Below are 17,584 nucleotides of genomic sequence, written 5' to 3' on the forward strand. Positions count from 1 at the left end.
TTTTATCACAGTAAAACAGCACCATCACTTTAATGATGATTTTGAATATATCTGTACACTTCTTCTTGTTCCTTTAGCTTTTAATATCATATCATTAACTGCTGTGTTTTTTAAAAAGACAACTAAATAGCAACATATTAAATATCTAAAAATAGTCATGAGTTTGAAACATTACACACAAACAAAACAAAAACAACAACAACAAAAATCACATTCAGTAGCAAAATTTATTTTATAAACAATGTTACACAGAAAGCTTGAAATTCACAATGAGTATAAAAACATACAAAGATTTTATTGGCAATCTACGTGTCTTAATCCTCATGATCTCAACAAATTTTAGGCCAAAAAAGCATATACGTTTCTTGCACAACAAGCATCTTAAGTATACAGAAATACATGTTTGTGTATTATAATTGTTATTAATTTATATCATGCTACAAAGCATAATTCAGATCTTTATTCATTACAGCTGAAGGAAAAATCACGAAATATTTTGCTAAGTAGGATGCAACGTTCATTCACCATTAAAATCATACGATGGAGGAAATGTTTGGTTCATTTCATAAATAATACAAATAAGAGCTGAAAACAAATCCTTTTTCAGATATTAGAGAAATATCAGTTATCATAAATATAATAAAAATAGAATACAAGGTAGAATAAATGTTCTTTAACCTTTAACATTTGGTAATGGAAAAAGATGCCATAGCCCCAATTCCCAATGAACTCGAACTATTAGTTAAAAAAGTAATACAAACAGAAACTTAAATGAAATAATAAGAAACTTAGTTGTTAAAAATTACATTCATTTAATTTGATAGAATTTCTTTCTTTGCTTGCTGTTTTCTAATACCCAATAAAAATACTGCATTTTCAGTGCTTACATGATAACCAACCCCCTATGAAAAACTTTACAAATAATTACTTTATTGCTCATTGTTCACAACGGATTTCAAAACTGTGTGTGAAATTTCACAGTGAATTTCAATTCATTCTTAAATTCTTCTTGGTGATAAGTAATGCTGGACTCCAATCAATGATATTTGAAAGATTAATTATATTTTTCAGTCACTGAAAGGAAGAAAAAAATTTTGAAAACCCAGATTTGGGAAGATTCTTCACATACAGATTACAGATAACTATATTGCATAAATGCAAAAGCTAACAACATCTAGCGGAGATTCTTTTTGAAAACATATCTCTTTGTATTAACACTTTAACAATAGGGTGCGCTATGTGCCGATCTAAATAAACTTTTGCTATCTACGGGGAAAACTAATATTTTTTGTAGAATAATAGCATTGCGGTTCATAAACACTGAAAGCACTTTGGCTATCTGAAAAGCGCGAATATTTTGTATTTAAATGAACATTTCACTTAATTTAAAAGCTGCTTTAACTAAAAAAATAATTAATCTTCTTCCCCTTTTTTAAGGGTCCAGTTTACATAAAACGCTATAAAGCATGCCCCATAGATAAGGAAGATTCTATTGACAAACCAACTAGCCTGCCTCGTCGTTAAGAGGCTAAAAACAGGTTATAATAGAGTAGACAAATACAGCATATTAGATTGATAAATGAATATTTTAATTTATTAAAAATCATTACAAATAGCCTCGAAAAAATTAAACATATGTCTAAAAAAAAAAAAAAAGAAACTAAGAAAGTATAGAAAATTAAAATGTTGACGGATCATAGAGGATTAAGAACAAAAATCGCACTAAGCTAATATCAATTTTTCACAAAAATGCACACAAATACACAGCTTTGTACTCTTAATTCTAACACAATTCCACAATGACTTACATTCTTGTCACATATATATATCAGTACCATTTAATTAGCATAAAAAAGACTCCAGTAAAGAAGCAAATTAATTTTTCTTTTCATTTTGGTAGAATATTCATACTGAAACTGTCTTTAAAATAATAATAAAAAAAACCCTTTCTCTGCTCCTTTATTCAAACATCCCTTTAAGATAGTATAAAAGTAACAGATAATATAAAATATTAAGCATTACAATTACAAGCACTGTAAATAGAACACAAACATTTTTCAGCCAAGAACTGCCATGTAGTAGAATTCATGCCAATCCAGCTACATACTTTCTTCACATCCTAAATGAATTTGCATGTATAAGATACCACATAAAGACCCGAAATCTGTGTAATAAAAAGAGTGCAATTACTAGTAAAAGTGCAAAGCTTCCATCAGAACTTAAGACTTTGAGTTCTCACCAATTCCCGCTTAACTTTTCTTATGAGTTACTTGGTGTTACATGGTGCACCCGAGTAAAACTTTTCCAGACAATATTAAATGTTTCAGATTTTTAAAATAGTTTTAATTATAAAAACGGGTATACATAATATTTAAGAAAAATGTTAACAGTTTACCTGTTATTGACATTTTTCTCCCTCCTCCTCTTCTTTGTTGAAATCCATACTTTATTGGCCTCTTCATTTATTATTGATTTACAAGCTGAATGCTCTTTGATTCTCATGTGGTCAAATAATTGACTTACTTGCAGTCTATTTCAATCTCTTGTTTTAGCTGAATTCATATTCTAAATCCTTGTTAATATTCTGAATTTGACACTTCAAATTTTTGCATAATATCAGAGAGACCATATGCTACAAAACTCTAAATTTGAAAGTACAAAATTCAAATCGTCATTAAACAATAAATTTTAATTACAAAAAATTTCCTGTTAATTTATACAGACATTATTTTTACCATTTGGAACAAATGTTAAGCTTTTCCCTTCCCCGAAAGCATATTACATAAGGTTACCCAAACTGTAAATTCCTGCTTGTATTTATTGATAGCATTAGTATTAAATACTTTCAAATTGTTTAATTCATCATAAGGAAGTTCTCTATTTTAGTGATCATGTATAAGCTTAATAAAGCAAACTGTTGCAGTGCCTACATCTTTCAGTATTTCTGATGGTATGGCACCCATAAAAATTTCATAGGGTGACATGTCTTACAGATTATCATTACTTACAATTTGAATATTATATTATCCATTTGTCAGTCTGCAAACCGTATTCATGATGTCTGAATGTAATTAGCAAGAATCAAGATTAATCCCCGGAAGCTGAGCAAATTTACCAGCGAGTGCATATTCTAATGAATTTCAGGTATTTACTATAACAGACACCAATAAATTCAAAACGCACTGTACTCTGTAGAACTGCACGCCACAACACCTGAAAGCAGAGAAAATTTATTTCAAGATTTACTTTTATCTTACGTTTCTTTTGAATTTTGGATTCAAGTTGAAAATCTTCAGATACCCCACCCTAAAAAAAATCCAGATAAAATCCATCTTACGACATTAATTAGCGCATACTTAAAACTCCTTACATACAATGATTTACTTTAAGAACTCTTACCCCAGAATAAAATGTCAAGCATTTAAGGATACTTATACTCAATTTAATTTTTGATATGATTAACATAAGGTACAACTTCGTAGCGAAAAGTAAAAACTTATTCTCTCAACTATAAAAACGAAATAATTCAGTAAACTCACGCAAAATATTTATAAAAAATATACTTAAAAATATTTCAAAAAAAAAAAAAAAAAAGGGGGGGGTACAATGTTTATAAAGTAGCTGATGTCTTAAAAACAGGAAAAACGAGTTAAAGCTTCTTCAAACTGAAAATACAATCGACAACAGAAATTTTCAGAGCGTGTATACTCCAAGGGCTCTTCAGCATCTGCAAAATAAAATATAGAAATAAGTAAAGAAAAGACCACAAATTTCTATTAGAAAGAATATCCCTAAGAATATATAGCATTATTTATTTATTTATTTATTTATTTATTACACTTGCTTTATTTTTTAAGATCTGAATTTTCATTTATGTCTCTTACAACTTTAAAATTCGCTCAAACAACATCCATTACTCAAAACAAATCCTATTTACCAGCGCATCTTCTCTCTTATCCTTTCCCATCATGTGATTTAAAAGTTTCTAATGTTCATTTGAATACAGTGTTGAGAAAGCTCCAAAAAGTTCATTTTTATCACCCTAGGGCGGAAGTTACTAAGGGGAGGGCGCTCTTCTGTGCACAAAAGAATCCTGTCAGTTTAGAATGAGACACTGATATGACAAGACATGTGAACCAGAGCGTATTTTAGTGCATTCAAGAAAAGAAGTTTATTATTTTTTAAATGTTTTCTTCCCTTATAACATACACGGCAAAGTACACGTGCGCTATCTAAGGGGAGAATAGCTTCGTGTGCTTTGCCATATATATAATAAGAAAAGACACAATTAAAAGGTAATAAAATCTTTTCATTGAATGCACAGTGGTTCCTTCGTAAAATAGTTTCCAGCAGAAACTGCATCACATTCATGTTACATATGGGGAAAATCATGAAAAACCAACTGTAAGCCAGCCTGTTCTGGGATCAAGCCCAGGTCGAATTTCCAGCATTCAGCAGTCTCAGCTATTCGGCCACTGTTGGGGGCCTGGAATCTTCCGAGGTGATAACGAACAAGGTAAACAGAGCAGAAGTAAGATAGGTAAAGAGACGAATTTATCGCTTGGCCGCTGGTGGGCCTGAGGAATATATATGAAAGTAAATATGGTACTTGAAACGTTTAATACAACAAATACACATTCGTACGACACTATCTCATATTGCGTGTACCATGATAAGTTGATGATCCATAACTTAAGAGACCAACAGCATTTCATGCGATAACACGTGACAAACACAAAAAAAAAAAAAAAAAAAAAAAAACCCGAGGTGATTTACAAAGCTAAAATTGAGGGCAGAAAGAAGGTGTGTATGCATTTCTAGACAAGTAATCTGATTCGTCATTTGTAAACGGGATAATAGCAGAATTTTCCAATCGAAGATAAGAAACCGAAAGCAAGTGGGATAAGAGCATTTTAGGAGGTTTAAATGACTATCACTGTATTACAAAACCACACAGTATGACTATGTATGCATACTTATTTTCAAGACAAAGCAGCTCTAGGTTACTGACCGGTGGGAAGACGCATTATCGTGCAATGGAACAATTTCCAAGTGAATAATGGTAGATTAAAAATGGTCTGCTTAATTCTCAGCTATTTAAATTAGCTACTCAGCCAAATATTTAAAAGTGCAGCAATGTTTTGACACCTTAGCTTCCAAGATAAACCGAATAACACTTAATTTAAACACCTGTTCAACCTTTCCAGAGTGAATAAGGTAGGGAGATAATCGTCCGGTCTTTAACTTAGATTCTAAGAACACCAAGTGAGCACATGTAACAGAGTGTTCACTTCAACTCTGCTATATGTGCTTGAGAATATAATACTAGTTCAAGTATTTGCAAATAAAATAGTAAATTAGAGAGGCCCACCAGCGGCCGAGCGGTAAAGTCCCTGAACACTGGTAGTTCGGTCCGAGGTTTGAATCCCGCGAACGGGCTGGCTGCATGGGTGTTTTCGTGGTTTTCCCCATGTGTAACGTGTATACGAGCCAGTTTCCCTTAGAAAGTCCTCCACGAAGGCATCCCTCCCCTTAGGCAGATAGCCCTCGTGTGCTTTGCCATAATTAAATACTACTACTAGTAAATTAGAATTCAATAACCTGGCTCCTGATTGAAGAGGTCCCACCAGTGACCGAGCCGTTAAAGACTGCTGAATACTGATAATTTGTCCTGGAGTCCAACGTAAGCAAATGAGCTGGCTACTTCATTTTCATGATTTTTACAATGTGATTACAAGTCACTTTTCCTCAGAAGAGCCCTACAGGAAGGAATTCCTCCTGTTAGGCAGGTAGCCTAAGTTTTGCCATATTTAAATAGCCAACCAACCTAATTTATGCATGATTTCTTAACTAAGAAAACCAGTGTAGTTATCCACTCGGGAGGAATATGATAAATTCAGAAACAATGGTTCAATTACCAATACTCTCTCTCTCTCTGGACTTGAATTAGAATTAAATTTATTAGTTAAACTCACTTAATTTGCCCTTTTTAGCAGTGTTGACGGAAAGAATAGAAGTGCGGATGTTAAAACTTTGACTGATATAAAATTAGCAATATATCCACGGAGAAGAGCCTTTTTAAATTTTTTACATTATTTTACAAGACGAAATTTAATAAACTCTAATATAACAGTAATAATAATGATGTGAAAATAAATGTAACAATAATCATCATTTATTATATTACTAATGTTTAGAATTTAGGTCTCGACAATCCCAATTTGACTTTAAAAAATGTGTTTATTCTAATTTAAATTTTGACTGCTAATTTAGGGGAGACTGCAGTGACTTATAGGTTAAAATGAAATTTTTTTTCGAGAAATTTATAAATATTATTTAAGAGTACAAATTTTAAAAATAAAAAAATATGAATTTTATTTGGTTTAAGTCTAAATTTCCAATTATGAAAGAGGAAATTAAGTTAAATTTTAAATTCAGTGTTATTAAATATATGCAAAATTCAAATATTATGGGGTTAAAATTTTGATTGCTAATTTAGAAAAATAAATAAATAAATAAATAAATAAAACTGCAGTGGGGTTTTTTTTTGGGGGGGGAAGGGGGAGAAAAAAAAGGGGAGCATGTCATTTCAGAAAAAGTCCAATTTTGGGTCAAAATACATATGCTAGAACAACGCTACAGATAAATCTAATACATATCCTAAGTCGCGCTTTCGAGATATGAAGAACGCAAGTTGAATTTCAAAACGGGAGATAATAATAACGGGAGATAGAACAATCCCCCTTTTTTGAGTAGGTGTACAAATAATTCATAACAGGTCATTATAATGCCGACTTGCGGCAGCGTCAGTTCAGATGTAGAACCATATATTCAGGATCTAACATGTCCAGAATATAATAATAATAATAAAATCACTTTGAAAAAAGAAATTTTAGGTATAATTGTATTACTATGGATAATAAATTCATCGAAATACAGTTTTTGCATTATCCTGTTTACTTCCTTTTGGACCTCTTGCGGCAATTTAAACTGAACCACTATTCCATTTCATCAAATAAAAATAATTTTACAATAAAGCACAAAAAGCAAACGCATTGTTCATACCAATCTAAATTTTCTACGCAAGAAAATCCTTTTAACTTTGACTTAAGAAAAGAATCCATTTTAAGATCGGATGCACAGTTCTTTGAGCATGGACTCTCTTTATTCTTTTTTAAAACCTTTCATGCAGCGAAATAAGTAATTACAACACACTTATTAAGAGTGAAAGCTATTTATTCTGCAATAAAATAAATAGGGTTAAAAAGGAAATGGGCCCACACAGATGACCCACACAAAGGTTTAGCCATTAGCGAGTTCTCATCAAAAACTGCGGGTCTTAAATTAAGTAAAGAATTCAGTCAAATTCCAAAAGGCAATAACACATCCAGAGTTATCCAAAAACTTCATTTCATAGACACAACATCATAGCCTCCAGGTGTAACAAGACAAGAAAAATGCCAATTAGTTATTAGCTTTACCCGCGCGCGCGAATAAATTACAAAGGCAACCATTCAACTCCATTGCAAAACGTGTGATATGCTCGAGGCGCTCTTCGCTTGAGTGGAAAATGGGTATATATATATATATATATATCGGAGAAGACCAGGCGGGCTCGTAAGAATCGTGACTACAGGTCGTGACATAGTCCACGTGCCATAGTCACGACGTTCCCGTGAATGCAGAGTCAATAAAAAAAGGCAATTAAGTAAAAAGAAGAAATACAAAAAATTTGAGAGTGCGCGCGTGCCAAACGTCCTGATATCTATTTTGGAGAGCGCTACAATAATCGTTTAGTCACGAAGTGATGCATCCCTTGTAAAGAAGATACTACAGCGTTGTTAGATTTTTGAGGCATGATAACAAACACGATAATGTATTTCCGAGGCGTTTTCAATCGGTATTGGCAATTCCGGATGATAATCTATCAGTTCAGGTGCAGACCAACCACAGGTTCAGGGCGGAGTTAATGAAAGCTCCACTTTAAAGCTCACTTATTTAAAAAAAGGGAAGGGGGATTAAACACGTAAGGAAAATAAATTTGCGTCGATTCAGCGGGAAAAAAATGGAACTGAGCTAAATAAGATTATGGTACATTTTTGCAACTTTAATTCCACTTCTAAAAATTGCACATGAAGATCTACGTTTCGCCTTTTGTATTTTCTAGATATCTGACTAGACGTAATTGCAACATTTACTTTCCATCACTCCCACCAAAATTGTTAGCTTAATTTTTATTACATAATTACGTATGTGCTATAAACGCGCATAGCGCAAGATTTTCCATTCATTCACTAATTACAACGTAATGTTACGTTTTTCTTTCTTCTGACACCAGTTGTTACGTTATTTTCTTCCTCCACATTCGTACGGGGTTCGTAGATTTGGAGTGAATAACGATGACACTGGATGAAGTATCGAAACACACTTTATTTATCAATATTAATCAGGACAGCTCCAAAACACTTTTACAGTCGTCGAAGATCTACTATAAATACGCTGGAACAATCAGCGACACAGCCTTCACACTGTCAGGCAATAACGGTGCAGACAGCTTCCGGCAAAGCACCCGACTCTGCTTGGTCGTTCTCGGAACTCCACGTACTCTCGAGACACTCCACGCTACAACTCGCGATGCACTCGACGACACACAAGCACAGCTCCCGACTCTTCGGTTCAGTCGTTCCCGGAGCTCAACACACTCTCTCGACGATGCACTAACCGCGATACACTAACAGACTCCTTCGGTGCAATCGAAGACCCACTCGGCACTCGCTGGCCGGCTGTCAACTCGATCGTCTCCGCACGAACTAACTAGATGAGACAGTCGCACTCTAGACGAGACAGACTCGCCCTCTCGACAAGGCACTCACTCTCGATCGTAATTGACTGCGGACCAGCAGGGTTTATATAGCTTTCGACTTGTGTTCGAGAACATTCTGGGCTAAGCCGGTAAGAATTCGTTCCAGAAGGTTCTCCATCAGTCCATGGCATATCGCCAATTTTGTCGCCAAATGGGCGATTTCTCGCCAAATGTGGCAACCTTAAAATTGCTTTGCGGGGAAGCCATCTCATCGCGCCTTGACATTTCGTAACAGTAAATTTAATGAGTAATATACAGCACAAAAATGTGCAGAAAAGTATAATTATTCAACTAAACGAAAAAAAATTTTCACTACACAGAACTCAGTTTCAGACTATAAATATGTTATTGGATTATAAAGTTAGCAAAACTCGGTTTTACACTGTCACATATCTATGCTGTTTTCCCACAAATAATACAGAAAAATGGCATATGCAAAAGCTTAATGCTACGAGTTTCTTCCCCCCCCCTTCCCAAGGAAAAAAGAAATGAAAGCTAAACTAAGAAAACGTTCGGTAACTGTTTAAAAACAAGTGGCAGATAAAACTTGAGCTTTGAAGCATTTACTGAAATTGGAAGATTCAGATCAGCGCGGCAGAATTTAGCGAATAAGTCCCATATGAATATTTTTCATTCCATCTGAAATTCTTTCACGCACTTAAATTAAACAAAAGCTTAAATAGAAATCATCACTCAAGCAGTTAATATTTTCAATAGAATACAAGCACACAAATTTTTAAATAATACTCGATTTTTACTAAAAACAGCCATTGGGAACAGATTTTACTTTATAGAAAACATTCAATAACTCAATTTCCCATTTGTTACTCTTTTCAGTATCGCAATGAGCATTAAGTATTACACATTTTAACTTTGTTTTAACCATGAAATCAAAATACGACAAGCACTTTACTATGTACTCTATCAGGTTAAGATCCGGTGAATTAGCTGGACAGGACGTTAACTAGAAATCATTCTTATGCTCCTCGAACCACTCCAGAGCAGTTCGAGCCATGTGACATGGGGCATTGTCCAGCTGGAAGATTCCATTTCCACTTGGGAAGAGACGTTATGTGAAGGTGCAAGTCATCCACAGTTATCACGACTAAGGCTCCCATAGCCGCCCATGAGAACGCCCCCTCCCAAAGCATAATACCGCCACCACAACCACCAGCCTGTTTATGACCTGCTGTGCGGGGGGGTGGCAACTGTTCACCCGGGAGACGGCGTACCCTGACACGACCATCCACGTCATCCGACAGGCAACTGTCTCCCATTTATCCATGGTCCAGTCTCGATGTTCCTGGGCCCACTACAGACGTACTTGACAATAACGCTTACTCAAGAGGGGCACGAGTGGTCAAGAGAGGCACATACGCACAGTCTACTGCGCAGTGCCATATCTAAACAGTGTCCGCTGAACTGTGTGTTCCGAAACACTTGCACTAGCTGAGCCACTGTTTGGGGCCGATTTTGTTGTACCAAGCGGGTCAGTCTTCGAAGTCCTCTTTCTTTGACGACGCGTGGGCGTCCAACATCTTAGCAGCGTCTATTGCTGGTTTCACTGTCATGTATCCTCTCTGCATAAATATTAACAACCTACCAGTCGTGCAACTTCGGAGGTACTCATTCCGAGTCTTCGGGCCATTACAATCTGCTCTTTATCAAATTTGCTTAGATCAGTAGCCTTTCCCATCATGCGCAAAAGTAAGTGCAAGAATGATTCCTTACCTTCTCCAGAAGCAGTTAAATACCAATCTCACTTAATCACGTGCTCTCAATGTCATCCATACGATTTCACTGAAAAGTGTGGGGTGGTCATAATGTTTTGGCTCGTAAGTGTATATACCAAATTACAAGCACTGTAATGAGGATTATGACCAACGTTAGGCTTTTTGCTCCCAATGCCTCCAATCACTATGCTGCCCGATATCTCCAAAATTTTGCTGCCTTTAATTTTGGCTAAAATTCTGCAACGTTTTTGCCAAAAATTTTTTCAACCGTCTGGCGCGGCCTGACAGTGCATCGGACACAGGGTCTGTTGAGAACAAATGTTCATTTCCATTTTAAAAAAAGTAAAAGACTCTTGCAAAAATATTTTTTTTTAATAAAAATTTACCAACTTTTCATTTAATAAAAGATTTTACTTTTAAACAAAATTATTAAATGATTAAAAAAAGGTAGAACACGTACCATGGTGAGAATTCAATAAACAGCACCAAATGACAAAGCCGTAAAATTGAGATTCTCGGGATCCCGCTTCATATAATCCTTGCAGACTCTACAAGCATCCTATATAAAGAAGGGAGGAAAAAAAAAAAAAAAAAAAAAAAAAAAAAAAAAAAAAAAAAAGTAAGTTTTTCTGCATACACGCAATACAGTGAAGACATTTTAAAGCTACACTTTCATCAAAAGACTCACCAGAGTTCTTCAAGTAATTTTCATATATTACATTTTGATCTAACGTTACAGTAAATAATTGAAACAATACGAAAATATATTAGCAGATATAAAATAGGGATTCACCGATGAACCAGGTGTGTAGAGAGGCGTGGCCAGTATCACCGGAAGGGACGGATCCTGAGGAGTGGAGGCAAGTTGTTTTAGGGCTAGATGATATGAGTTGTAGGGTTCTTCTAGTTTCGGTTGCGGAATTCAATTTAGTTTTCAAAATTGGCAACAGATGAACGACCAGTAGAATTTAATAAAATTTAAGCGAATGAATCCAGACAAAATAGAGTACAACAATTATTTTTCACGGTAGTATCTGACAGTATCACTAATGATATTTCATTATTTTTTGAATATGTAATGCATTTGTTTAGTTATGATCAATGGGTCGTTAGTTCCATAATCATATGTTTAGTATCTTAAGATAACGTAGCTATCCCATCTATTTAGCCTAGATTGATTTACCTAATTTTGATAAGGTTGGAGGTGACTTCTCGTGTTATTAGCATCATTCTGGCCAGAAGAAAAACAAGACTAGATGATTGACATATTAGATAGTAATCACACATCAGTAAATTAATAAAATTTACGTACTCTCTAACTGGCTAAGAGGTACTGTTTCTTGATCCATATTATCTGACAGGTGAATTGATTTGATATCTTGATCAGTAGAATAGCATGTATAAATTCATATCTTCCTAAATCATGTTTCCATTGTCTTATATACTAGCTTTATGCTTGTGCGAGGTGAGTTTTCTGCTCTTTATATATTCGAAATAGATAATGCATCATTTTCGTCTTCATTCTTCAATGATACCGTTGGTGAGGCATAAAGAGGTACGTTTTCATGAAATATAGCTTTAACATACATGTTTAAGGCGTATTATATATTTAATTTTTATGTTACTAGAGCAATATATTTTTTATGGGAAAAAAACCTGCGTAAAGTGATTTAAAATGAAAATGTTCGGTTGTTAACGTTTGAAGAATAGTACAATTACAGTTTACATTATCAATATTCTATTAAACACCATTTTCGGTACGTTGGTGTAAAAGAAAGATCGCTTTAATTATATATATATATGTGTATATCATATTGAATTATTCCAATACTTATGAATTTCTCGTGTTTTCTCTCATATGTGTCCTACTTGTGGTAAGATGTTTACTTTGAAAAACAATTTATATCAGTATCTACAGATACAAACGGGGGAACGTTCCTTTCAGTGCGTAGAATGTAAAATGTCTTCCTTTAGACATAAAGCCTTGAACAGACATATGAGAATTCATACTAAAAAAAAAACCTTTCCAGGGTAGTATGCGCTTCAAGCGATTTATTCGCGTTGATACTTAAGGGTTCAGGAAACGATCCATCTCCGAAGTTTTTTGGGGGCGATGTGCTTACAAATATTGTAGAGTCATTAGGTTAATTGGAAGCAGAAATGATGAAAAATATGCAACCGCCTTCGCCGGAAATCGAACCACGGACCTCTGGAATACCGGCCCAGCGTGCTACCGTTACACCACGAAGGCACGCTAGGGAAGTGGGAGAAATACCTTATATACTCCCCTTTTTAAAGGGCGACTAGGGTTTTAGGAGACCTAGTCGCCAAATCCTGGGTGCGGAGAATCATCATCCACAACCCTTTTAGTTCGGGCGTCACTTGTAGAGTCATTAGGTTAATTAGAAGCAGAAAAGATGAAAAATATGCAACCGCCTTCGCCGGGAATCGAACCACGGACCTCTGGAATATCGGCCCAGCGTGCTACCGTAACACCACGAAGGCACGCTAGGGAAGTGGGAGAAATACCTTGTAATATTGTCAAAAACAAAAGTGATCTGAATAGACACCTGAAGTCTTACGAAAAAACCTTCGGATGTAGTATATGTCCTACGAAATTCAGTGAAGTTGATAAGTTGAGATGCTGTAAACTTATTCATCTAAAAACCTGTACTGAATGTTCGAATGTTTTTTTCAAGTAAAAGGGATTTGAGGAGACATACGAAATCTCAAAAAGTTACTCTTAAGGGCAAATCATGCTCAAAGATATTTGTTGAACTTGATTATTTAAAACAACATCAAGCTTCCCATCTTAGAAAATGTACTGAACGTTCAGATGGTTTTTCAAGTAAAAGGGATTTGAAGAGACACATGACACTTTTTTTAAATGTAGTAGCAGCTCAAAGAGTTTTAACAAACGATGATGCTTTGGAACAACACGAAACTTCTAATCTTAGAATTATACCCAATGGTGAGCAGTGTTTAAAAGAAAAAGTGATCTACTGCGCCACATTCGAGTGGAACATGGTCTGACACGAACCTTGGAAAAAAGAAGTAAATGCGCCCCCTGTCAATGCATGCAAGTCTACTAAAATTGCAAAGTATTTGAAAGTATGTTCTCAATTGAGTCAATTTCCATTTAACACAGAGAATGAGGAAGATTTAAATGCTCTTGAAAATATAAAACAGCAAGCTGCAGAAAAATTGAATTATAATGTACATATATATCGGTGTCTAGTATTCAATAGTTATCATTAAAATAAGTCGTGAGTGTGAAAGTGGAGAAATTGAACACATTTATTTGCATTTCTGCAGCAATTGTTTGCAATTATTTAAAGGATATGATATAGAAAGACAGATTAATGAAGCATTTAAAAAGATAATAATAAAGAGTTTCAACGAATTTAATGAACGCAGTTCAACGTCGATTCTAGAAAAAAGTTATTAAATGTGAGTTAAATATCGTAAGATTATAGACCTCTTTCTCATAGTAGTTAATTACTCAGCCAAAATAAAAGAAAAACTATTAACTTTAAATACATACATATAATATATATATATATAATGTTGTTATTTATTTTGCCAGCTATGCAATATAAATAAATGCTTTTTCTACAGAAAGTTTCCCATGGTAGTCGACACACCCATAATTTAGCACTTGAAAATGTATACCAAGGTAAAATTACCATTTAGAATGCACCTAAAATGTAAAAATAACGGAATGAATGAAATAAATTAACATACTGAGTTTAAAATTACTAAATGTTAGAAGTATTACGAAAACTTTGTGTATGAGCGCATTGAAACAGTCAATGTGGTTGTAAAACACAGATGAAAGAAAGTTGAGACTTCATTCTAAAAATTCATATTATATCAAGCTAGCTTAAAGGTAATCAGGGTTCCAAACTGAACATGGATGACATCAAAGAACTTAAAACATGCGTTTAATACAGATGATATTAAAAATTACAAGGAATATTTAAATATGCAGGAAATTATAAAGGATGAAAATGCGAATGAATTCATACTAGCATCTAAAATGACGAGAAATATTAAAATCAGTAATGGCAAGATGATTACAGAATGAAAAACTGGTAAAACACGTAAATTAAAATAGAATTTTAAAAGAAAAACTAAGTAAGCAGTGTTTAATACATAACTCATGAGTAGTCATTGACAGTCGTAAAATAAAATGTTTAATTTAAAAATCTCGCTATGCTTAAGAAATTTAAACATGTGGAAGGAATCATGCAAAATTAAGTGAAATAGAAAAATAAGCAACATAAAAGGGGTTATTACAATCGAAATTTACAATAAATAAGTTCAGATTATGTCGGGAACTAGAAAGGCAAAAATGTAAATAAGTTAAATAATGTTTAAAATCAAGTAACATGATAAATAAAAAGCAGATATTTGAAAAATTAAATTGAAATGTGAAGCCGACAACTAAAAGAAGAATTCTGCAACTCATTTCCACCAGCAGCCTAAAACAACTCGCCTCTACTTCACAGGATACGCCTCTTCCGGTGACGTCACTGATTTTGCTGCACGCTCCCCCTTTGACCTCACTTTCGTTGACATCGGTGGCCACGGCTCCCTTTGCATTCCGGGTGTCAATGAATTCCCATTTTATATCTACTTACATACAAGATCGCACAAAAAAGCGAATGCGTATGAATTCAGTTTTAACGCTAATGCTCGGTACGAAATACAAAGTAACAACTACAAAACTTTTTCTTTTACTGAGAAACAAAATTTTCTCATTTAACATCTCATATTTATAACTGCCGCGGCGAAACTAAGAAATCCATGAAATAACACCGAAAAATTCGTTTCTCCAGAAGCCAAATTCCATGCCACATAAATCGCGAGAGACCACCCTGCAAACCAGAAGTTGTATCATACACGTTTATTTCGGAGGTCTTACCAAAATGTTTTTCATTCTGTTTAACATTTTAGTGCCTCTTCACTACAGGAGAATAGTGATGTTATATGTCAGTAATAATTGATGTATGAGGAACACAGTACAACTTCTTCGCATACCAAGAATGAATAGATGTTCGGTATTGCGGTGAGGAGCATGGGGAGAGGGTCAGATGTTGGGAAATGAGAAGCACATAAAAATGGCACTAAGTATGACATCGACTCTCAGACAGAGAACAAATAATAAGGCACTTTCTCAAGGGGTTGGCGAAAAATTGCAATCAGAAATTACGAGTACTATCTCTTCTCATATATTTAAAAAAAAAAAAAAAAAAAAAAAAAAAAAAAGTTCAATTACTACTGAAATACCCGGCTGCATTTCTGTTTCTCAATAAGTGTATGGCTATAAAATAAAAAAAAATAAAAAAATAATAATAAAAAAAAAAACTAAATAATTATATATAGATATGTATATGCTTGCTTTGCTCGCAAATTTAGCCTTTTAACGAATGATCAAATATAAAATAGCATCACTAACTAAGGATTTAATTACACTATGGGAGCATTAAATGTCACCTCAAATTACTTTTTACCAAGGAAAATTCATTTACAAAAAGTAAGCAATTGTATATAATGTGCATTTTTAGATAAACGTCATAATATCTGATGAAGATTATATTTTGGAAGGAAATTAAAAATGAAAAACAATATGTGTACATTAATCAACTGGGAATTAGTATTAATTACGAATGAAAGGCACGAGAAACTGGTTAAGATTTCTCGAAAACATGGGATTAAAACTACTTTAAGCTTTCAGTCATTGGTAAATTTTAGCAGTTGTAGAAATATAACTTCACAAGATAATTTATCAGAAAGACAGAATATGCAACCGTGCAATAATTAAAAAAGAAAATGACCTCTTTGATATTTACTAAGACTTTTCTTTTACCACGAACTGAATACGTTTGAAGAATTTAAGAGATTCCTTCCATATGCTACTGTGACGGAACGGCTAGCAATTTAGTGAGATTAAGACTATACTTAGATTATGGTAAAGCGCGTCAGAGCTATCTGCCTAAGGAAAGAGATGCCTCTGTGGAGGGTGGCTCAGCAGATAAGACAGCTGAGCACTAATAGTTCGACACGATTTGAAATTCGGCGAATTGGCTGGTTGCATGGGCGTTTTCGTGGTTTTTCTCATGTACAGGGAGAATACAAGACAGTTTGCCTTAGTAAGTCATCCACGAAGGCATCCCTATTCATAAGCAAATTGTCTTGGTGTGCTTTGCCATAATTTTGATCTAATCTATTCTAATTAAAGCCTTCGTGTTGGAGATTACCAGTATTCCGGCGCTATATCGCTCGATTGCTTCAGCTCTCCGTAGAGCTCAACGGAAATCCTGAATCAAGTTTATTCAATAAGCAGAATCAATTTTCACTCGATTTGTGTGACATAATACATTACTCAAATATATTTTTTATTTATGCAAACCATGTGTTTCTTAATGTCTGAAACAATTTCCATGCTCCCAAACACAAAAATTTATTTATACATGGTACGATGAGATAGGCCTAAAATCTCATGTTATATTTATTAAAAAATAATAAAAGTCCAATGAATTTACAATTCAAGACCTCATTTAACATAAAGGAATTATTTCAGATTTGTTGTTTCAACTGGAAGTAATACTTAGTTAGGAAAGAATATTTTTGGTCTTAATAAAAATTAGGATCAGTTGCTAAGCTTCAGATAAATTAATACCACATTTTTTAAAAGCAATTTAAATGAATTATAATGACAGATTTTACAATGTTAAAATAAACAGCAGTAACGCATATAAGTTTCGACTTAGCAATTTAGATAATTAGTCCTTAGGAAACTGGATAATAAATAAACAAAATAAGTAAGGCAGACACAAAATGTCAAACTACAGGAGCTTGGCGCGTATGTAACTAAGGTTTCATTCTACTTTTCAACTTGACATTAACTTAACAACCTAGCTTAGGCTACAAAAGAGATAAGCGGAGTTATCATCACCAATTAAGTAACTAAATAAACAATAAC

The 17,584-nt window shown here is 34.1% G+C and overlaps 1 protein-coding gene across 1 annotated transcript in view; it reads right to left on the reverse strand.

Moving 5' to 3' along the window:
• Positions 1 to 208: 208 nt before the first annotated feature.
• Positions 209 to 17,584, reverse strand: part of LOC118204717 (ubiquitin carboxyl-terminal hydrolase isozyme L3-like) — a 176,360-nt gene continuing 158,984 nt past the window's right edge. The window contains exons 10-11 of the mRNA XM_085808155.1: positions 11,057 to 11,155; positions 209 to 3,727 (exon numbers count right to left, since the gene is read on the reverse strand). Coding sequence (XP_085664281.1) covers positions 11,069 to 11,155 — 87 coding nt within the window. The 3' untranslated portion in view covers positions 209 to 3,727; positions 11,057 to 11,068. The remainder of the gene's footprint in view (positions 3,728 to 11,056; positions 11,156 to 17,584) is intronic.

This window comes from Stegodyphus dumicola, chromosome X1, assembly GCF_044657685.1.
Source record: "Stegodyphus dumicola isolate Sdum_Otavi_A_Nest chromosome X1, ASM4465768v1".
Classification (NCBI taxonomy): domain Eukaryota; kingdom Metazoa; phylum Arthropoda; class Arachnida; order Araneae; family Eresidae; genus Stegodyphus; species Stegodyphus dumicola.